Raw genomic sequence first — 22,784 nt, forward strand, 5'->3', positions numbered from 1 at the left:
GCAGCGGTGGGGGGCGGGCGTAGTCGCGCCTCCTGTATATGAAGGGCCGCGCGCTTCGGCGGGAGCAGAGACGGCTCAGAGAAGCAGCGGCAGCCGTGACGGCTTTGGGATACGGAGGAGACCCACACCGAGCGCATCCAGCCGGACTGAAACCCCGCAGCGGAACGCAGACAGAGGAACCTGCAGTCATGAGAGCCGTTAGCGTCAACCTGATCAGCCTGCTGTTCATCTACTGCAGCCTGCACGCGCCCCGCGTGACAGAGGGCTGCTCGTGCGCTCTGACGCACCCGCAGGACGCTTTCTGCAACTCCGACATAGGTGAGTTTAGCGGGAAAAACGTCTTTTGGTTTGTTTTCATTTGACTCTCGTGGTTGGAGCTTTTATTGTGAAAATCCGAGGTGCCTTTATGAATCAGATTTTCACAATAAAAGCTGATCCAAACGAACTTTACTAAATCCCACCTGCTCAATATTAAAAATTATCAGAAGCATAATTTTAAACACACCAAATGTAATCGGAAAATAAAACACAAACTTGTTTTTTGTTGTTGTGGACTTGTTCACACCCCCAAAGCTTTTAGTGTGAAAGTCCCATAGCTGATTCCTGCGTTTGACAGCCTGCTCTGCTCATAAACAGCAGTGGAGTGGGCTGCAGAGCTTGTTTTACCAGCAGGACATGCCCAGAATAACATGAACCCAGGATGGGCCTTGGTCTGCTCTCTGTTTTTGGAAAACACCAGCAAAGACTTGAGGATTAGGTGATATCCCCCTGCACGGAGGCGGGCCAGCTAAGCTGCTGATCACGATGGGTCAGTTATGACAGCAAGGCAGCATTTGCAACAACAAAAAAAAAAAGTGTTTCTGAGTGGAAGGTGTTCCTCTTGAGGTGTGTGGTCCTGACAGATTCCTGAGCAGCAGCTGTCTGCACATCACCACTTTGTTCTCACACCTTGTGTTGACTCACTGCAGCATTTCACACTTTCAAACATTGTTTGCTGTGGAAAGGAAAGAATCTGTGCAAAGATGTTGTAACTATAGGTGAATATTATCAATACAGTACAAAAACTGATTAAGTACCAATTCTATTTATTTTAGTCACTGGACCCTTATGATGTTTCACAAGGATTAACCCTTTAACACCAGAGCTCCATTATTTATGTTCTTTAATTTACTGGAATTTACTTAATTGTAAATACGATCAATGTGATCCAGCAGATTGTAAAGGTGAAAAACTGCCTAATTCGGCCAAAAAAAACACCCAAGATTTGCATCGTTTGATTCTCAGTTTTGTCTCTCTTTTTTTTTTTCTTTTTTTTTTAAATCACCAAGCTCTCATCTTAAGATCTAGTTTAGGAAATGACAAACCCCATTTGCTGGGGACCTTTTGTTTTTTTGAGAAAGCAAGTTATTTATTCAATTATTTTTGCATAGTTTTACTGTGTTTGTATCTTTAATCCTGGTGCAAAATTTATGTTTTTTTTTTTTATTTTTTTATTTTTTTTAAATAAATAGCAACAACCACTAGTTGAGTGCATCAGTATTTACTACAGACAGCAACACAAGAAGAAGCGGCGCTCAGTCTTACGGCGGCTGGCAGAGTTGATCCAAAGCGACAGAAAGAATTAAGAATTCTACAAATTTAGTAATTGTTAGTGCTATAAAGGGTATAGTTGACTTGTTAGCATGTTCTTTATGGTTATCTAAATAATTGTCTAAATTAGGGCTGTGGATTGTTGCAATCTGATTCGATTTATGAATCAAACCACGAATCCTACTTTTAATATAATGTTTGTTGCTATGTGTATGTCTTTTACTGGATTTATGAAAACTAAAGTTGTTTGTATTAAATCACCATCATTTATACTTTTATTTAGAACAGATCAGAATGACCAAAACTGATAAAAACACAGATATAAAAAGAAATAAATAGCATTTGTTACTTTAAACAAGGTTTTTTATTTGGTCAACATTCTGCTTAAGTTCAGCAGTAACATAAACAGCTTAAAAAATATAAACATCACTGTTGTTTTAGATCTTTTACCAACAAGACCTGAGAATGTTCAACACAGTTTTTTTCTTTCATCGTCAAAGTTCTGGAACACTTTACGTTCAAAATGTTACATTCTGGCTCAAATCCAGTATAAAAAGTAGCTGTTTTTCCACAACAGAATCGGCTAATTCCCATTGATTACATCTGCCCGCCAGAGCAGAGCAGAATGTAAACACTGGAGTTTAAGCTCCGGTGTTGAAGCTAATTCATTTTTATCAGAACTTATGTCAGTGAGCGGAACTTCAGTCTCATTTTTTTGAACGGAAAAAAGCTCTCACTAGTTTTACTTTGAAAACAGGAAGCTTCACTGACAGAAAGACTTGTTTACTTCCGGTGATGGTAACGCTGCACATACGGCTTTCTTTTAGTTCACAAAATTAAAACCTAATATTATTTTGTATTTCACAACAATAAATACATAGTTCCCGAACAATGTCTTACTACACTATACTAGATTTATAAAAATCACGGATCACCAGTATATTCATACTCAGATTTTCGGGTGCAGATCGTGAGCATCCAAGCGCTCGGATACTCTTTACAGCCCTTGTCTAAATGTTGCGCTAATATACTAGATTCCTCTGATACTTCATGGAGCTAATTAAGTATCAAACTGTTAGTGTAGTAAAGTGTGCAGATATTCAGTCTTTTATTGGTATGTATTCCACTCTCATGAATTGCCTTTTAAGATAAAATGACAGGATATGGTCTTGTAAAATTTCTCCCAGTAGTGCGAAATGTGGTGATTTTTCTTTCTTTTTCTTTATTTCTTTATTTTTTTGCATCTACAATTTATACTCTGGAGCAATATTTTTTGTCCAAAAATATGGCACCATGTCACAAATTAGCAATTTGGTATCAATCTCAATCTTAGTCAATCGAGTTTGATTTCACTGTGTTTTGTTAGCTTCCTACTCAGCACATTGTTTACACGACTAAAAAAAAAAAAAAAAACTCCTTAATTGACTCTGAACATTTTTGAAATCTTCACAAAATTCTAATGTCAAATGTGGAACAAACATGCTCATATAATAAACTACTTTTTGTTCAAAGTGGTTCTCCAGGCATTACCCAGAAGATACAATAAATGTGACACAAATAATTTGTGATGAGAGACAAAACTTGAAATTGTAGAGAACTATCACACATCAATTAAATGAACATTTTCACAAATTTATGAAGTGTCGTGCAACTTCACGTCATCAACTGTGATTTTGAGAAAATCACTTGTAATCATGATTGTAAAAATGTCTTAAGTGTAAATTTGATGACTTCATCAAAAGGCATAATCCCACGAGTTGTCACACTCCAGAGTGTGAAGGCTCTGCTTCTGCTGTTCTTCTTACCAAATGTTCCTTTGCTCTCTTGTGCATCGTTTCTTTTTCCCCCTCTTTTTTAACTGTGTTAGAGGATATCATGGGGACGTAACAAATATCTCAGTATCTTCTGGCTTTGTTAGAAAATAACTAAGAAGAGCAGACCTGCAGGAAGCGACAGTTGGAGGCTGCGTTTTCTGACGTGGGCGAAAACTACCAACCAAAGGTTTGAGTCTCACAGGAGAGGAGGTGGATGTTGAGCCTACTCACAGATCGCACGTGTATCAGAGGAAACCATGAACCCCCTCCTTTTCATGCTCCAAACTTTCATTAATATTTTGGTGGGGATGTCTCCAACCCCCCCCCGTTTTGACTGACAAATGCCACTACCGTAGACAGTCATGCCCTTCGGGGGTTCAGACAGCACATGGTTCTGGCTCTCTCTGTGACCCGCCAAGTGTTGAATCTAGGACTGACTTCAATGAGGACACTGATCGGTCATGAGCTTCACAAATCCCATTTTCAAAGTCCTGGCTGAGCTGTAGTGGAGCTGTGAATGTCTGCTCTGCCTCCTGCACCTCAGTACTCTGGGGTCGGAAAAAAACTCTTGGATGTAGCACAGATGTTAACATCTTTTGACCAAGTCAACTGGCACAGATGTACAGAAAGTTATAACCAACTAACTTAAGGCGTCAGTCTTGATCAAATTCCCACTTGGATCAATAGCAGATAAATCCCTCGACTGGACATAACCTCTTTCCCTCAACATTACACCAAAAATGCTTCCTTCTGTTGCCCATGTTGTCGAGAAGAAACTAAGGCAAGGAAAACTCTGATTTTTGGGTCAAGACCCTCAAGGCTGGAAGGGAGAAAGCCTGTCATTCTCACCTCCAACATCAAAGGCAACAAGCCTAGATTGTCCCAGTTTAAAAGCAGTGGCCGAGTTCAAAGCGTCTTGCCCTTGTTTTCTTGGCCCTGACCCATAATCGGCCTCCAGTGCTGGAGCTGCGGCATGAATCCCAATGAGGAGAAAAGATTACAAAATTGGATTATTGGAGTCTCTCCCTTTCCACTTGCCAGACTCCAAATAGAAGTGTTTATAGAACGAAACATCCCTTAGAACACATGATGGCAGCTTTCTGTCTGTCTTTCTGTGATGTTAAAAAAACATCCCAAAACGGACATTTCAATGTCAGTTGTATACCATTCCAACTTTATGATGTCAGTCATTGGTCCCCTTGAATACCTCACCATACGTGACCTGTCTCCTGTTGCCTAGAGTCAGATTGAACGAATAGTCACACATCTTTATCTGCAGATGTATTAACCCCAAAACAGGATTATAGAGGCCTGGTCAGCAAGACCCGCTGTTTACTCTGGAAGTTTCTGCAATTTTTAAGTTTTTCTGCCCTGTTTGGGATAGATCCTAATACTGTTAGAGTCATATTTTTCTTCAGTTCAAATGGGCAGGACGATGGATGTAGAGAAATGTCTCGTTCATGGCTTTGTGACAACACTCCCCTGGTACCAGTACTCCTCCATCTAATGAGTTATGTAGTATCCACTAACACACTACTCCCTGTGGCCGACGCTCTGTGCTCCTTCTCTAGAGGGACATTATCAGAAGATTTTTTGTTATGCAAGAGTGAGTCAGTTTATTTGCTTTTCCTTAAATGTCCCTATAAAGGATGGAAAGTCGGAGGGTCTGGATTCCATGCAGGGTTGGAATGTCAGTCCTCTGAGTCAGGTGTATCATATGTCTGATGACTACACAGCCCACTGAGGCCAGGACAAGGGCCTCGGACAATGTCCAAGAGCACAGTCATGGACAAAGAATGGCAAGCCACAATCCAATGACTTAATTAGCTTGAGTGTGTGTTTGTAGGGTCATCTCTGCCCAATTTGTTTAATTAAACATAATAAAAATGTGTTAGATTTGTGTTTGAATGGAGCCAACTGAAAGAAAAGAGATGTTAAAAGGTGTGTGAGGTAGAATGCAAACCACTACTTGCACTAGTACTCTGACAATGGCAGGTGCTTGTTGGCAGGTATCGGTTATCTCTTATCAAGACTGGCAGTAAAATGGAAAACAGCCTTCAGGGGTGTCCTGATGCCAAAAACTTTTTCACATTTGATTGGGTTTGAGGACCCTCTTTATAGCTCTAAAGATCAGACCTATAACGTCTTTGCGGTTGGCGCGAGTGCCCTCAACAGGTGATCATTGTCACCCATCAAAACACTGGATCTAATGCTGTGTGAGCCGCTTGTCAAAGCAGCCTATTTTCAGACACTTCTGTTTGATAGAAACTTTAACAGCAGGGATTCAGTTTTTGCTTATTTCTGAGGGGGATTCTCGTCATGGGAGTAACACTTCCTCCCACTCACTTCCTCTAACGTCGACACAAGTGTCCCCATGCGTGGATTTCACTCCGCTGTGGACCAGCAAGCTCCTCTGTTCTCGTCATGCCTGCAGTTGGCATGTGGGCTAAAATGTTTAACAAAATGACACGCTCGCTTTATGATTTTGGATCGGTGCTTGCTTGCGTAATCTGCTGCTTAAGGCAAAAGATAACCCACTGAATGAAGGATGGATTCACTGTCTTTGTGGGAGCCCCAGTTACCTCTCTTATCACAACAAGCCTCCCACTCCTGGAAACATGTGCCGGATCCTCTGCAGAGGATTCATGTGCATCGCTGCACAGACATGTTCAGCAAAGGCAAGGAGTCTGAATATTTAGTTGAGACGCGGTTGAACTTCGTGATCTGGAGCGACCTAGATTCTGAGGGTTCTGAACAAAAAAAAAGACAAATTGAATATTAAAAATAAATGATTTAATTTGTTTATTTAAAGGGCTTTTTATCCAAGTTTAATTTATTAAAGTATTTTTAATTATCCTGACTTATATGGCAGATGTCTTTAAAGTGTTCCCTCATTTATCTAAGAGGTGATGTTCAATAAACCCATTATAGGTGAAATCTGAAGTAGGATTACAGATGTTTGAGGCTGTAAAACTCCGTTCTACTCACTTTATCCACTTTTCTCAGTCAGATATTAACATTTTTTCACGTTTCTTTTTTTTAAACTCTCAAACTTCAAACCTTCATAGAAAAATAAGTCCAGTTTTATAGAATGAAAACAAGATCTGATCACAATCAAAGATTTCTGTAAATGTGGCAAACTAAACACATCTTGTACAGGAGAAACAACAGAGGAGATTTGACTGTATACCTTGTCATTCAATCAGGACGCAGAACAGAATGCACTGCTTTAAAAAAAAAAAAAAAACTTAAGAGCGAGATCTTGAAAGGTGAATATGGAGAGGGAACATTGTGGTCCCGCCCCTTACCGCTCACCTTCAGTCACATGTCCTTGAAAGTCCTTCAGATATTGTTGGGTTTGTCATTCTGCTGTCTAGTTAGAGGCTATCTGATGAACTGCACCTGGCTCCAGTCACTTCAGTTTGTCAATGATCTTCAATTTGGAGGACAAAAGGTTGAGGCTTTATTGAAGGTTAACAGGTGTTTGGTGCATAATAACCATCAAAGTACAAACAACTTTTGCAAACGTTATGTATGAATACAGTGAGAAATTTTGAGTAATAAACATGTAATTCAAACTTTTTGATAGATAGAAACTGCTCATGAACCGGGGGCCGGGGAGGTCAGGAGGTCACAGTGGGGGGTGGACCGGTCAACACATGTCATTGGTTTCCAGAGCAGCTGGAGGTTTTCATGCATTTCCTTGGAGTAATGGCTCCATCACTGGCCAATTAGTGGCTGCAGGCAAACAAGAGGGGCCCTATGTGGACGGGGTTCAGAGGAGTCAGCTGACGTGCCGTTCCTTCAGCACCCACACTTGTGTCTCTCTAGGATCAGCTTTCAGTACTCCATGTTTTGTAGTAGAATGTGAAAATAATGACGGGGGTGTTTAAATGAGGTAAAAGGATATTGTTATATCTGCAAATGACTGTGTAATTGAGCGCTGGTTCAGTTGGAATTGCAGCAGCAGATGTCTGTCCAGTTGCATTTGGCTACATTGAGCAGATTAATCCTGTAGTGTAGAGACGGGCAGATTGATAGGTCAGGCCAGCACAAACATGATTTAACAGCTGCTATTTTCACTAAGCCAACTACCGTAGTTTCTGTGCACTTAAAAACCTTGTGTTTAACCAAAAAAACAAACCAAACAACAGTGCACCTAATAATCTGTAGCGCCATATAGGCATGCACAATAGTCACAAATTTTTTGTCATCGCAATACAAGCCTGTGCAATACTTGTAGTGAAAAAGATGACTTAGAATGCAATAAAATGGTTGCCTTGAATGTTTAGGCATGCAGAAACAATCTTATGTCAGCTAGACAAATTTAACAAATTAAATGGAGCCCTTTTCACATTTGACCAATTGGATGGACCTCTTTTATGTTAGACACTTGCCTGATATTTGAAGAATAATTTCAGTTCTGTAAAATGTATGTAAATAAAATTGATGCAGTAAAATGGAATTTATGTATTGGTTGTTTTGCTACATGGTCATTTATCAAAAGTCATACGTCAGTAGGGCTACCGTAACTAGTCCACTAATCGACTATTAAAATATACTGCTCACAAAAATTAAAAGAGCACTTTAAAGAAACACATTAGATACATCAGATCTCAATATGAAGTTGGATATCTATACAAATAACGACAGGGCTGTGTCTTAGGAACAAAAGGATGCCAAGTCTTTTAATGGAAATAAAAGTTTTCAGCCTACAGAACACCATAAAATCAGAGTGAAATGAAGATGTGGCAGGCTAGTCCATTTTTTCCTAAACTTCATTTCTGCAACTCAAAATACTTTTCAGTATCTTGTGTGGCCCCCACCAGCTTGTATGCATGCTTGACAACGTCGCAGCATGCTCCTAATGAGACGATGGATGGTTTCTTGTGGCATTTCCTCCCAGATCTGTGTGAGGGCATCCCTGAGCTGTTGTACAGTCTGAGGAGCAACCTCGCGGCGCCTAATGGACCCAAACATAATGTCCCAGAGATGTTCTATTGGGTTTAAGTCAGGGGATGGTGAAGGCCATTCAACTGTTTCAATTCCTTCATCCTCCAGGTACTGCCTGCATACTCTTGCCACGTGAGGCCGGGCATTGTCGGGAGAAACTTGAAATGACCTCCACATGTAACACCAGTCCTGTTTTGAGGGTTTTCTAATTGTTGCCACTGAAGTGCACCTGTTGTTAATTCCATGAACACCAATACAGCTGAAATTGATTAATGAGGCCCTCAGCTGCTTAACCAACCAGAAAATTATCAGACAGGTTTGATTCAATTCATGCCAGGCCCAATAAAAAAGTGTTCCTTTAATTTTTGTGAATAGTGTAGTTGACGACTAATTTAACAGTTGATTAGTCATTACTTTATATTCTATGGAGTCAGAGTGTAGTAAAGTTGAACAAAGTTGTGAGCATTCAGCACCAAAAAATGCACTTTTGTTATATTTGAGTTAGTGAGACCAAAACTTTATCATTTGTGAAAAAACAGTTCCTTGTTTCAAATACTGACCTAATTTGTTTTAATCGTGTTTTTATACCAGAAACTAATGAAGGACAGAGGCTGCATGATTTATTAAAAAAAGTTTAATAAACTATCATTTTAATGATCTTTATTTTTAGTTAGTTTAAAGCTAATAATGGTTAAGATGTGTGCATTACATCCATACATGCGTATGACCTAATTAGTCGACTTATCAGAAAAAATAATCAGTGAATATTTGACTGTTAAAATAATCGTTTGTGGCAGCACTATATGCCATTGCAATATTGACCACCAATATAGCACATAGGGGGATTTTCTAAAATCATGCAGCCCTAGCACCCTATATATGGATTAATTCTGGTTGTGTTCACTGATGTACACAGCACTCAGTCAAAATGTTTGATTAAGTTGGACTTACTAATACGGTTGGGAGTTGGCGCAATAACAGCAATGTTTGTTTTAGTGTTATCAGTCTGTTTTCTGACATGTTGCAAACAAGGAGTTACAGGTATTGTGAATACGCTAATGCGGCTAATGCTTATAACATGGCTAATGTGTAGCAGTGTCGGACTGTGTTTTTTTTCTTTATGTAAGTGTTGCTAGCATATTCGAGAGTTAGCATATTAACATAAACATTTGTTTTGGGTGTTTTCAGGTTTTTTTTCTTTTCTTTATGCAAGTGTTGCTTGCATGGTTGAGAGTTAGCATAGTCACTGTAACATTTGTTTTAGCCTTATCAGGTTTGCTTGTTTGTTTGTTTTTATGTTGCAAACCAGGTTGGATGTTGCAGGTAATGTGAACATGCAAATTCTCCTAACGCAGCTAACGTGAAGCGCCTCACAAACAAATCCTACAGTTACTGCGAACACAGTTTATATAATCAGACAGACTCATTTATTTTTGACTTTTTTGTCTCACTTAGTGCATCTAATAGTGCTGTGAAAGTGCTCTTTCTTATGACAAAAGTTTGAAAGTAGACCAATAGTTCAAGGTATGCCCTTTAATGTGGAAAATTGGTTAAAATAAGTCTGTTTTATTAACAGGAGACCCAACTAAGCTAATTCAGCTTCTTCTTTTTTGTTAAGCTGTAGATTTGTAAAACTAATGACAATTGTTTTTTAAACCGCATAAATGAAAGATGCTATGTTTTTCAGGCACCAAAAAGATGTATATATTTTTTGATGACTCGTCACCACTTTTGGGTGGTCAGGCTTGAACTGCTTCCCGTCTGAGCTGCCCACTTCTCAAAGGTTAGCCAGAAAAATACAGACTCCGACTCCTTTTTTTTTCTCTTCCTGGGAACGTGAGTTCCAAAGGAATGTAGGAAGGAAATTCCTCAGGGAGAAAATAACAAACACGTCCAGTGTTAGTTGTGTCTGCGGCCTGCCGGCTTCCAGCAGCAGGTGAACTTCAGAGGGTCTGCAGGCTCATGCAGGACCCGCAGCTTACAGGACTCCCATAGCCTTCCACAAATACTCCCACATCAGCAAAAGTCTCTGCTGAAAGCTTTTCCCCTTTCTGTCTTTTATAAAAAGGTGCTGCTGCTGATTACATCTTTCCCTTTTGGTCTGTGATCGTTTATGTAGACAGAAATTGGTGTCAACAGAAGACCCAGTGAGATGCTGTTCCCTTTTTCAATCTGCACTGGAACAGTGTTTTTCTGAATGTTCCGTAAGATCAACTATTAACTACTTTACTGCATAAAAAAGTTTTCACATCTTGCCAATTGGATTTGTCTACTTTTTGCCTGATTTGTGTATTCCTCTGGACTTTTGAGTATTTTCTGCATTAGTCTTTATTGGCAAACAACACAAATATGCTTGAAGTTGGTAAAAACATTGAAAAATAGTAGATACCTGATCTGAAAATTTTTCTTTTCTTTTAAGCAATTTTAAATGCCCCCTTCTGGCCATGGATGTGTTGTTTGATGGAACGGTTAAACAACATCTTGAGTTTTAATCTGATCTCAATCTTCTGTCTTCACAGTGATTCGGGCGAAAGTGGTGGGTAAGAAGATGGTGACGGAGGGGCCTTTTGGAACAATGCGCTACACAGTCAAGCAAATGAAGGTAACATGGTTAGACTCCAGGTTTCACTCCAGAATCCCAGCGATATCTGTTTTTTAGAAAGTTCTTGCAGATAAAACATTGACCAAAAACTTGCAAAAACCTTGATCAAAGTTCCAACTAAATCTAGTTTTAAAGCTGTATTACACACAGTGGTACAGCAACTTAAAAAAGCTGTTGAGTCAAAATTGATCCTATTGAGTTGGGCAGAACAAAGCAGAAATTTCCAAAATAGACAGAGTATGAAATAATCCAGTCTCACTCTGATCTAAATTGTGGAATTTTATTTAAGACTAACTATAAAAACTTAAAGGCTAGTCTGACTTACAAGACATTAAGTAGGTAAACTCATCCAGCTATAAATGTCATTTTCTGCTAAAATACATGTTGAAATGCAGAAAGCTTTAGCTCTTTGTTTTAAAAAGTGTACATACTTCATGATAAAAAGAAATGCTGTATGAGGCCGGAAAATATTAGATATCGGTATCGGTTGTAAAAAGTCAATATTGTGCAGCACTAGTTACATCCTCACATAGCAGCTAAAACTACTGAACACATCAAAGAGCCTTTCACGTCGTTGACCTATTGGATGAAGCTGTTTAGTCTTAAATGCCTGCCCTCTATGTAGACAAGGGTCATTTGTATCACAAGTCATTGGAAGTTTCCCTATGTCCTTTAGCCCTAGCATGTCTAGCATAGCACGTTATCTATATATATCAAATGTCCTTCTCAGTTCAAAGAGCAACAAATGTGGAAATAAAAAGTCACAATGCAGAATTTTAATTCATTTTATGTCTGATAATTTATTACTAAGGGAAATTATTAATGTTCAGCCTGTTACTATTATATGATCATTGTTCTATCTATATACAATTCCCCTCCTTTCATTAAAATTTCCTGCACTTTTCTTAATCAACACTTTTAGTCACGTGCTCCATGTGTGTACTGCTACACACATGTTGGATCAATAACTCCGCTAGACGTTTAATTTGGACTGTCAGACGCTGCGCACTACTCCGCTAGAATCTGATATATTTTAGTGTGGTGTTTTGACAGGTTACTGCGGTTACCGCGGTTACAACCCATGTTTTTGTTACAATAGAAACAGCGAGCCCTGTCTGCGTCTGCTTTAGAAAAATACAGGCACAGCTTGGACCTTTTTACTGGCAGCTGCTCTGCCATCCATGTGCGTTTTCATCCGTCTGAGGAGGAGGTGGTGAGATCGCGTAGGGAGCCCCTCCCCTCCCCGCTGCATGTGGAAAACCAGCAAAGTGCGCTCCGTGTTCGTGCTGAACTTGCGCTACTATGTTTTTAGGCATTTGGTTAAAAACGTATTGGTCTGGTAAAAATTGACGGTTTGGCGACAGCATCCTTACATTTCTGTCGTGCTCACGTGAAGCACCCAATGGTGGACTTTTTTTGGTATTATTCTAAGAAACCAATTCAGGGAAAGAGAGGACCGGTAATCATTCGTGAGTTGAAATATCGCGATAGTTTGCCATACCGATATTTTGTCCCACCTCTGATTGACATACAGTTGCACTTGCTAACAGCAGCTAAGGTCTTGCAGGAAATGTGTTCTTAAACAACTGAAAGCCACCAAAGTGTACTTCAAGCACCATAAACTGTAAAAGACAGTGTTGTTTAGGAGTTGATAGGTATCGATCATCTATTCTCATGCTAACGAAATAGTGTTTTTATGAATGCACAAGTGAACACGTATGTCTCCACTAAGTGTTGTATGGGCTTTTCTATCACAGTGCTGTTTCTCCACCCACTTAGCTGCAGGGCAAAAGCTAAAAGTAGGTTTGGCATCTTAGCCAGAAAGCCTGCCCGTCACTTCCTCTCCCCACTCTTATGTAACACTGTACTTTCTGACAGATGCTAACGTTGCTCTGATGCTCTAACAGGAGCCCGGCTAGAGGATTAATAGGCTTACAGGCATTAGAGCTTAACTAAACTCCTCACACAGAGAGTAAACCTTTCTGTAGTCTTGCTTTCTGTCTGTACAAGTGCAGTCTGTCATTAAATGGCATCGTTTTGTATTTCCTGTAGGCCTTCAGTTGTACTTTGTGAACTGGTTATGGTTGATTTGTACTGTAAACATCGGCTTCACCCTAAAATTCCCCATTAAATTTCACCAAACCCCGTGGGACCATTTCTCCAGTGTTTTCAGAGCTCCAGCGTTTCAGGCTAGGATAACAGTTTGTTTTGTTTTCATGATGCTGCTGTGTCTAAACAGAGGTTTCCTGTTGGTCCAACAAAAATAATTTACACTGAAGGGAAAAAATAGATTCCCAAAATACTGACTCCACCAACAGTTTTTTTTTTTTTTTTCATTCATGAAAAATGACATGCTCTCTTCTGATTCTTTAATGTCCGACTAAAAACCTGCATTCTTATGTTTTGGTTTCAGATGTACAAAGGATTCGACAAAATCCAACATGTCCAGCACATATACACACACGCCTCTGAGAGTCTGTGTGGCGTCAAATTTGACATCAACAAGTACCAGTACCTCATCACAGGTGAGCAGGATGTGCTTTATGGTAATGGTTGGTACAATTTTATGCAGATGATCCTGTCAACAATTTCCTACTTCCAAAAGATGATGCAGACTTTTTTTTTTTTTTTAATCTCATATCCAATATAACAGGGCTACACGGTGGTGTGGTGGTTGGTGCTTCCTTGTTCGAATCCCAGCTTGGACCTTTCTGTATAGTCTTTGCATGATCTCCAGGAACTCATTTTTCCTCCCAGTCCAAAAATGTTCTACATAGATTAATTGGTGATTTTAAATCACTCCAGGCATGCATGTGAGAGTGTGTGGCTCTGTTCAGACCTCGACAAGAAACTAGTGGGTTAAAAGATGGATGGATTGAAATTCAGTAAGTTTTCCCTTTTTTGAGATCAACCACCAGAGTTGGATCATCCCAATGTTTGTATTCGTTCTGTCATGAAAACTTTCCCACTTCTGTAAAACCCACAATTTTCATCAGTGCAAAATGTCAAAGCAGGGGGCTTTTGAAAGATGTTGTGGGCTCATTTCCTTTGGCTTGTCACTGCAGAAGCAGTGGTTTGCTCTCTCACAACTCATTAACAGACAGACAGCAGGAAGTAGCTGGCGTTTTCCAGCAACAGCACTTTATGAGGTTGCCATTTCCAACAGAGGTGCAGTTTACCTTGGAGCCTGCAGTCCTTTGGTGTATTTAAGTACCGTTAAGTCCCGACCTGTAAATACTGTAACTCCAGCGCAAGCCAGCCATCCAGCGTTGCCAAGCAGCAGCTGCTATGTTTGCTCTGCCTGGGTGCCAGTGACATCACTGATGTCTCTCTTTGCTCTCAGGTCATCTATAAAAAGTCCAGCATATGACCAGGGAGGCGTTATGAGCAATTTAAACCCCGGGACCTCAAAGATGAGCTTTTTGGACATCCTTTGATTGAGCTTTAGAACTCTCAAGTGCTGATTAGAGGATGCCCCCCCGCCAGTTTTCCCAGCATGGGGAGCGGAAGCTTCTACCGGCTTTGGGGGAATACTTGAGACCGGATTGTTGTGTAGAAAACAACAGTAGAGCTTGTGTTGTTGTTGTTGGTGGGTGCTCCTAAGTTGCTGCATATGGTCCGGGGCTAAAAACAGACTTCTGATGACCTTTGAATTGTTGAAAGCAGTGGTGTTGGCTTAATATGGACTTAGTGTGTAGGATTGTTTTACTGCACATAAACAAGCTTGAATGTTTACTGGATCGTATGTTCTACCAGCAAGATTAGAAAATTAGCCAAAGATGGCAGCCCTTTTCCCACCCAACCCCCATTAGTCTCTATCCTTATGGACTAAAGTCTTTTTGAATGATGTCCACTTTGACTTTTGGTAACACAACAAAAAAAGGTGAAAATGAGGAACATTTCCCCGAAAATTAAGGATGTTTGTCATGCATTTTGGCAGCTGTGGTGCAGAGGTAGAGCAGTCAACCTCTGATCAATGAATCGCAGGTTTGATTACCTCCTTACCTACCCATGTGTTAAAGCACCCTTGAGCAGGGCGCTGAGCCCCACATTGCTTGTGTTGGTTACAGGTTGGCCTTGTGTAATGGCAGATCCACCATTAGTGTGTGAATGGATTGACTATAAATCGCTTTGGGCCTTAAGTAGGGTAGAAAAGCGCTGTATAAGCTTATCCGTGCTGTTAGCTGCTACATCAGGATTCTCAAACTTAAGTTACCTTGGGGCCACTGGCAGCAGAGTCTGGCTGAGGCTGGGCCGTATGGGATTCCATTTGTACCAAAAGCTATCATCAAAGAAGCATGGACATGCAGAAGATATTGTTTAGTAAGAGTGTGCCAAAATATTGATATTGCGATAAGTTGCGATATTTAGTCTTGATTCTCGATGGGTTCTCACCGAGTATCGACCTTTTATTTTAGTTTGAAGAGGCTGTAAACGTTATATCCATCATCCTTTGGTGAGATATTCCTTTGGAGCCACTCTTGTAACTTGATTTATTTAATTTTTGTTCTTTTGATTACAACAGTTTTGCACTAAGTAGCACTGCTGTTCATGTTTACTATTGTTTACACTGAATTTGACAGATAATTCTAATTTAATTGGTGTCGATGCTCTTTAAAGACATAGTATTACTGATTTCAGCAATGTTGAACAGAAGTGTCTATTATTTGTTGCACAAAATGAGAAACGAGTTGTTTGTTATGATTGTGTTCAAGCTAAAAAATAAATGGGGATATATTTTTCTAAAAAATATGTTCTAAATTTTGTGAGTTATTAGAAATGATTTTTTTTACCAATTATCCCAGTATTGCGATATCATCGATATTGTGCGCCATGTATCACATTTCACATCGTATCGTGAAGTAACCAGTCCTTTTGCTTAGTAGACATTAAACTTTCATATTAAGGCGGGGGCTGCAAAATATTGACTTGGGGGTTGCAGATGGCCCGCAGGCCACCAGTTTTAGACTCTGTACTACACTACCTGGACTTCCAGCCTTGTCTCTTGCCCCCCCCCCCCTTATGGAGGCCTTCTACTCCCTTGCTAATAAGGGGCGCTATTCAGTTGGCTGCATCCGCAGTGAACCTTGAACTGTCTGTGTACCTCCCCGTCTGTCTTGTTCTGGGTTGTATTGAAAAACAACAATTTCCCCCTTTGGGATTAATAAAGTAATCCTTAATCTTGAATTTATCACTACATACATTACAAAGTACTTGTCAGGTGTTTTTTTGTTGTTGTTGTTGTTTTGGCTTAACCCTTTAACACCAGAGCTTCAGCCCCAGTGTTGACATTATTTTGACTTTATGCAATTAACGTAAATCCAGTGGACTCTGAAGTGCAGAAAATCAGCCATGCACTGATACTAAATTAGTTAAGTGTTGCATATCTGTGCCGCGCTGATCTTTAAAGCTGTTTTTCTCCACGTTTCAATCAGCTGATTCACAATGACAGAGTTGCAGTTCTTAGTGACATCTCCAAAACGGAGTAAGCCCTTGATTTGAACCCCTGACCTACTAACTAGAGAACAGGCAGCTTAACCCGTTGACTTAGAAGCACCTGTAACCCATACAAAAGCCTCATGTAACACAAAGTTATGTCCATCCTTCTAAAAGCTCTTTATGGTGCATTTTTCTCAGTTTTGAGTATTTTTTTTCATGCTGTTAAACATGAACTATAACATTTAAGGCTACACTTTTAACCACTGACTTGTTTGTATTCCTCCTAAAACTGCAGTGTCAAAGAGATTAAATTTGGCTTTAAGTTATAAAAATGAATGACAATAGAAGTGTACGTGTTTGTGAATGAAAATGATGTTCTCCCATCTGGTTTTAGGCTTTTAAGAGAAGTGTAATCAGAACAGCTGACGGCTATTCTCTGCATCTGCTTTGACCATAATAGGGTCATGAGAATCGCTGGAACTTTTCCCAGGCTGGGAACGCCTGTGTCATTCCTGTGTTAAATTTGGCAACTTCTGTTTTATGCAAACTCTGCAGAACTAAATTCACCCTCCATCCAGCATTTCTGGAATTTTCTTCTTCTCGCCTAAATTTCAAAACAACCAGTTAGGAAATGGATCAGTTCAGGGGAATCTTGAAATGGAAATGCGTAACTGTCTTGCTTCCCTTCCTTCTTTCAGGTCGTGTGTATGATGGCAAAGTCTACACAGGACTGTGCAACCTGAATGAGCGGTGGGAGCGGCTCTCGCTGGCACAGAAGAAGGGCATCAACCATCGCTACCAGCTGGGCTGCGGATGCAGGGTGAGTGGGACCAAAAAAAGCAAAAGCCAACGATGCAGCAGGAGAAACCTGACCTGGCCCATCCTCAGTGTTGCAACACCACCACTGTAAAACTTTGAGTTGGCCTTCATATAAACGGATTTCAACATACGACATATCATTCATGCCTCAGTGAGTTAACTGTCAATGGTTTTACCAACAAAAATGCACATTGTTTTTTATTAGGTTTGAGTTATGAGCTTATATAAGGGTTTAATAGTTAATATCCATCCTGGACTTTAAGTTAAGGCTGCAGGGGATAAAAACCCCTTTTGCTGCTATCACTGGGAATTATGAAGTAACAGCTTTGGAATTGTCTCAGGTCCGGGTTCCCAGTCTCATGTGACTGGAACATGGCTGGCTGCTGTGCAGCTGCCGACCTGCCTTCCAAATGTCCTACTGTACAGCCACGTCCCGGACATCTGCTAACACACTGGGCCCCTATCAGTATAAGTGGATTAGCAGAGACGCCCAATTGTTGGCTGTGCAGGCAAAAGCTTGTAGAGCGAGCACGGTCGCGGTCCAAAGGTATCTGCAGAATGCTGTCCATCAACAGGGGGCGAGAGTCGGTGTAAACACACGCAGGCAAAAACAAAAAACAAAAACATGGAAGGGAAGCATGTCGGATGAGGCAGGAAGTTATGTTTCACAACTTGTGATGGAATGTGCGTTCTGAGGTGCCAGTTGAGTGTTACTGCATGTTCACAGGAGGGTAAATGCAGCTGGTGACTCAACCTCAGGGCCTCTAAAGGCAGCCTTTTACCTCTCAGAGCAGTTAGGGTTTGTTGCTGCTGTGCAAAGCTGCTTTTTGTGTGAGCATCTGGGGTAATGATGCAGGGAAAACATCTCCCATAAACTCCTAAATAAACTCCTAAAACTTGTAGGATTTATAGACGTTACAGCACAAGGAGGGAAGTGTGAGCCAGGTTCTGTTTTTTATATAGGATCTTTCATGTTTCTTTTTTTTGTTTTTGCCCCCTAAACCCCCTGTCGGGCACAGTCGTACAGGAGCCGCGTGTTTGTGGACCAGTGTAGTGATAGCCAGGCCTACTAAAGGCAGATATATTGTATGTGCATCCATCTTTGAGAAAGTTTGGATTATTTTCGTGGGAGAAATACAGAGACACATATTTCTCTGGGATGACGTCATAAAATGGACTGTAGCCACACGCAGCAGCAGGCGGAGCTTCAGGAATCGAGCCGTTTTACTTCCGGGTAGAGAAAAACTCACAAAATATAACTAATAAATAATTTTTTTTTAGTGTTTTAAAGGTAATATTTGATCACATGTATGGATATAGTTCACTCTGAAAGGCTTAAGAAAATCATTGTATGGCCCCCTTTAAAAAAATAAGACGCTGATTTGCATTTATGGTATAAAACGGAATCATAAAGAGAAAACAGCCTTTTTTTGAAATATGAAATGGTTTCTAGTTCTTTAGAGAACTACATGATTTTCTTTCAAAATAAGACATTCTGTACCAAATAAAATCACCTTAATGTGTCACTAGTGATGAAAAATAAACACACACAAAATTACCTTTTGTGGTGGATCTCAACCAGAAATTCATAAATCTAAATGAAAAATAAGTAAACCCGAGCTTGTCAGGTGACCATTATCATGTGTTTTATCATTAAAATCCTTGTTTTTTTGTTTGTTTTGTTTTTTTAATTCAAAAATAGAAAGTGGACCTTAAATTCTGGTGCCTGAATTCTGGTGGTGTCTACTGACTTCAGATTGATTTTCTGTGGTAAACAAAACTCAAACATCTGTCAAAAATGTTTTAGTTTTGGTAAACTATGAAGCCAATCTGCTTGATGGATTGTTGGAGCATTATGGGCACTGTAGTCAGGATCCTGGTGGAGTGATACATGCTGCCCTTCAACTGCTTGTGAAAGAATTGTAAAACATTTTACTTTTATGATTTTTTTTATGTTTAATAAACCTCGTTGAAAAATATGCTACTTTTTCAACTTAAAAATATTTTTTTGTTTTGTTTTAACCAGAATGGAGGGCTTAAAGAGCTGCATGTGGCTCTGGAGCCGCAAGTTGCAGACCCCTGTTCTAATTGGTTTGCAACTGTTTACGAGCGCATGTCTACCACCTACATGTAGAAGAGGCTCCGAGCTAAAGGGTGAAGCTTGCAAAATGGGCATGAAATGGACATGGTTCTGTTCATTTCTAGCATCCTTGCAATAGCAAGTATAGATTAGCATGTCAGGAGAAATGGTTAGTTTGTCCTTATTTGGGGGAGGGGGAAAACAACAGAAAAACAGATATTGTCGGGCTAGTTACTTTGTCCAGGTTCTCCCGATCTGCTTCATACATCACTACCAAATCTGAGCCCCTAATTGGTTAAAGTTTGACCTGGTTTAGCTAGCACTGAATGTTCAATTCAGTTTTTGGTTTTGTACGTAGAGCCTGAAAACGATTGTTAAAAACTTGCATAGCTGTGTGTAAATATGAGAGTTTTGAACACAGAAGCCAGAAACACACGTTGACGCAAACTTTTGATTGGAAGTGGCTGCTTCAACTTGTGTTGCTGAGGGCGGTGTGTGCCCAGCATTAGTCATGTGCACGCATACAGGGACTGACTTGCTGTGGGTTTTAGGTCATCCAGGAGGGTCATAGACAGGAGCAGCTACATCTGTGCTATCCTAGGCATGTTTACAGTAAAGTGGGATCATCTGGACCCACACAAGACAGCACGATGAACTTTTTCTTTCAAGGATTTTTTTTTATCTTCCTTGGTGTCCGTGGCAGACATAAAATCCTGTCTACCTTTGTCATGGGAGGGATCACACATCAGTATAAGGTCATCTGGACCCCAAAAGAGAGCACGAGGGTTAAGGGGAGCAAAGGTGTCTGACAGTTCCCCTCAGGGTAGTGCGGTCATGAAAATTGCATGCACCATTTTTGTATGTCTGGTTAGTGTGTTGTGAAGTACTTGAAAGGATAAAGTTCCACACAATTATGACATGCAGGTGATACTGTCATATGGTGCTCTTTACAGCACACTAGACGTTAGTAAGGTGTGCACTCGTATCACTTGAGCAGCACTAACAGGCTCCTTGCGCAGTTCTGGGGGGTTGACAGAAAGAAAAATCCAGAAGACAGATCTACATCTCATCTTTTTCACTCTTACCGGTAGATGTTGCACAAGTGTTCACTACAACCTGTTGTCAGCAACATCCCTACAGCAAAAATTCCTTAACGTTTTTGCACTACGGGTTCACAGAGTGGTCGACGATCTTAAAACTTCAGTTGTGACTAAGACATGACTTTCACGGCCGCCTGTTATTTTTATCCCTGCAGATCAAGCCCTGCCACTACCTGCCCTGCTTTGTTACCTCCAAGAACGAGTGCCTATGGACGGACATGCTGTCCCACTTTGGGTACCCCGGCTACCAGTCCCGGCACTATGCCTGCATCCAGCAGAAGGAGGGCTACTGCAGCTGGTACCGAGGCATGACCACCCGCGACAAAACCACCACCAACGCCACCGACCCCTGAACTCCATCATTAAACTCAATGCCACCCTCAGACTCCACCCCCCAATCACCTGTAGATCATCACAGGACTCCTGAAGGTCCCTGATGGCCTCCAAGGGGGTAAAAAGAGCACATTTTTAACAGTGCCTGTTTGTAGCTTCTCCGCAAATTGCCCTTAAACTCAAATGTTTTTTTCATTTTCCCCCCACAGTCTGCACTCAATGTGGTCCTTACACTGAGCAGTCATGGAAGTAGCAATGGTTTGTCAGAATCCAAAACAACCCATTTCTCCACTAAATTACAATCCGAGGCCTCCAGCTCGACTGTTGCTAGAAAGTCTGTGCATTTAGTTTATCTTCTAAAACAGTTTTCACTCCGTTTCAAGGGAAAACAGCCAAAATAAACATGAACCTAATGCATTAGTTCCCTAGCACCGGCTGTCTCTTCAGCTCAGATTTTGTGCCAAGACGTGTATTATCGGTCATACCCACTTTTTGTCTTCAAAAAGCTTTGTAAAAAAAGTATTGTTTTTCAGTAAGTTATATAATGTTCTTATGGTGGAAGTATGGGCGCTTCTCTTATTAGCTGTAGTGTGACTTTTACAGTTGCATCACAAACAGCTCCCACCCTCTGTTGTGTATCAAAGAACATCATAGAAATATTAAACTTGGTGCAAACACAGGGAGTCTTTCTATTGAAAAGATTGAGGTTTTTGTTGGTTTGTTTTTCTGTACATACCATAAACTACAGACAGAATCAACTCAGCCAAAACGTCTCCATTTAAATATTTATCATGACCCATTCAGTATATAGTGTTTGTACAGACAAGAAGAAGAATATTACACATTTGACAACACACAGTGAAAGACAACAACAGGTTGTTGAATATTATGGTACTTTAAATGTGTTTAACCATAGTTCCCCTTCCTAGTACTGTTCAATCACCCAACAGCAACACATCACAAGAAGAGGATGACGATGACAAAATATTTTCTGAGTGTATATTCAGTCTTTTGTATCTAACTATTTTAAATGAACATTATATATGTATAAATGAAAGTAACAACATTGTCTTTATTTTTCCTTTTTTCACCTGCTGTCATGGTTTTCCTCACTTTTTCCTCACCTTCATTCCATTCCAACAAACCAGCCTAAAATGGTCGAAGAACTGCTTTGTCTCTTAAATTTGATCAATTAAAAACTGTCCCAAAAACTAAGTTAAAATGAGCTAATTATTTTTGGAACCAACATTTTTATTTAAAGTTTGGAGCAAATTGATGGTGTACTCTGTAACCTCAAGAGAATAGTTAGCTAACCTTTAGCTTCGCTAGCATATGCTATAGCTAGTGTTAACTAAACAAGCTAATTTAACAGATAACATAAGTTGTTTTTCTATGTATTTATTTATATTTTTTATTTTTTTTACAAAACTGCCTATATGTCAACAATTTCTAAATGGTGGTAGACTATGCTAGCTTTCTGAGAGCTTTAGCGTTAGCCTTTAGGAAAATGGCTGTATTTGACCAGTACATGCTCCAGAATGTAATATAAAATGAATTTGCCATGTTCTATTAAAACATACATGCCTTAACGATAAATTTGTACAAATGTTCGAGATCAATTCAACACAACAAACCATTTTATAGAAATATGTATTGCATAAAAATGTAGGAAAAGAAACATTTGCAAAATGTCTACCAATTTTTTGGGTGACAATGAGGTTCTTCCTCCTTTTCTGGCATTTGTGTCATTATTTTTTGGATTCATGTTTGTGTAAATAGCAAACATTAATTGGTCAAATTTGAGTCATGGAAAATAGAAACACTCACACAAAAAAAAACCTCCAATCAAGGAAGCTGTGTACAGTCTGTGTGTAAACGCTGATTCCTAAATTGTGCCGGTTGGGGGGGGTGGTGAAGATTGCTAATAAGGGTTATATAAATGTTTGACTTAATTTCTGTTTTCTATTTTTATAATAAAGATTTAATGAAAAATGGACCAAACCACGGCTGGCATTGATCTTTCATTTTGCTGAATGCTGTTGTGTGAACCGATG

General features: G+C 40.0%; 2 protein-coding genes across 2 annotated transcripts in view; one reads left to right on the forward strand and one right to left on the reverse strand.

The window, feature by feature from the left end:
• On the forward strand, positions 1-22,731 carry LOC112140206 (metalloproteinase inhibitor 3). Its single transcript, XM_024263105.2, has 5 exons — positions 1-318; positions 10,877-10,959; positions 13,373-13,484; positions 17,097-17,218; positions 20,553-22,731. The coding sequence occupies exons 1-5, from the start codon at positions 39-41 to the stop codon at positions 20,748-20,750; spliced, it is 795 nt and encodes a 264-aa protein (XP_024118873.1). The 5' UTR covers positions 1-38; the 3' UTR covers positions 20,751-22,731.
• The window catches only part of LOC112140205 (synapsin-3), a gene marked incomplete at its 5' end in the record, with an annotated part of 150,407 nt that overhangs the window by 123,698 nt on the left and 3,925 nt on the right, over positions 1-22,784 (reverse strand).

The sequence above is a fragment of the Oryzias melastigma genome, linkage group LG23, assembly GCF_002922805.2.
Source record: "Oryzias melastigma strain HK-1 linkage group LG23, ASM292280v2, whole genome shotgun sequence".
NCBI lineage: Eukaryota > Metazoa > Chordata > Actinopteri > Beloniformes > Adrianichthyidae > Oryzias > Oryzias melastigma.

Bases quoted from the DNA above. Each gene is read 5' to 3' on its own strand.
- LOC112140206 (XM_024263105.2), top strand. From the start codon at position 39: ATGAAGGGCCGCGCGCTTCGGCGGGAGCAGAGACGGCTCAGAGAAGCA. The intron at 319-10,876 runs GTGAGTTTAGCG...CTGTCTTCACAG, and splicing joins TTTCTGCAACTCCGACATAG to TGATTCGGGCGAAAGTGGTG. The intron at 10,960-13,372 runs GTAACATGGTTA...TTTTGGTTTCAG, and splicing joins ACACAGTCAAGCAAATGAAG to ATGTACAAAGGATTCGACAA.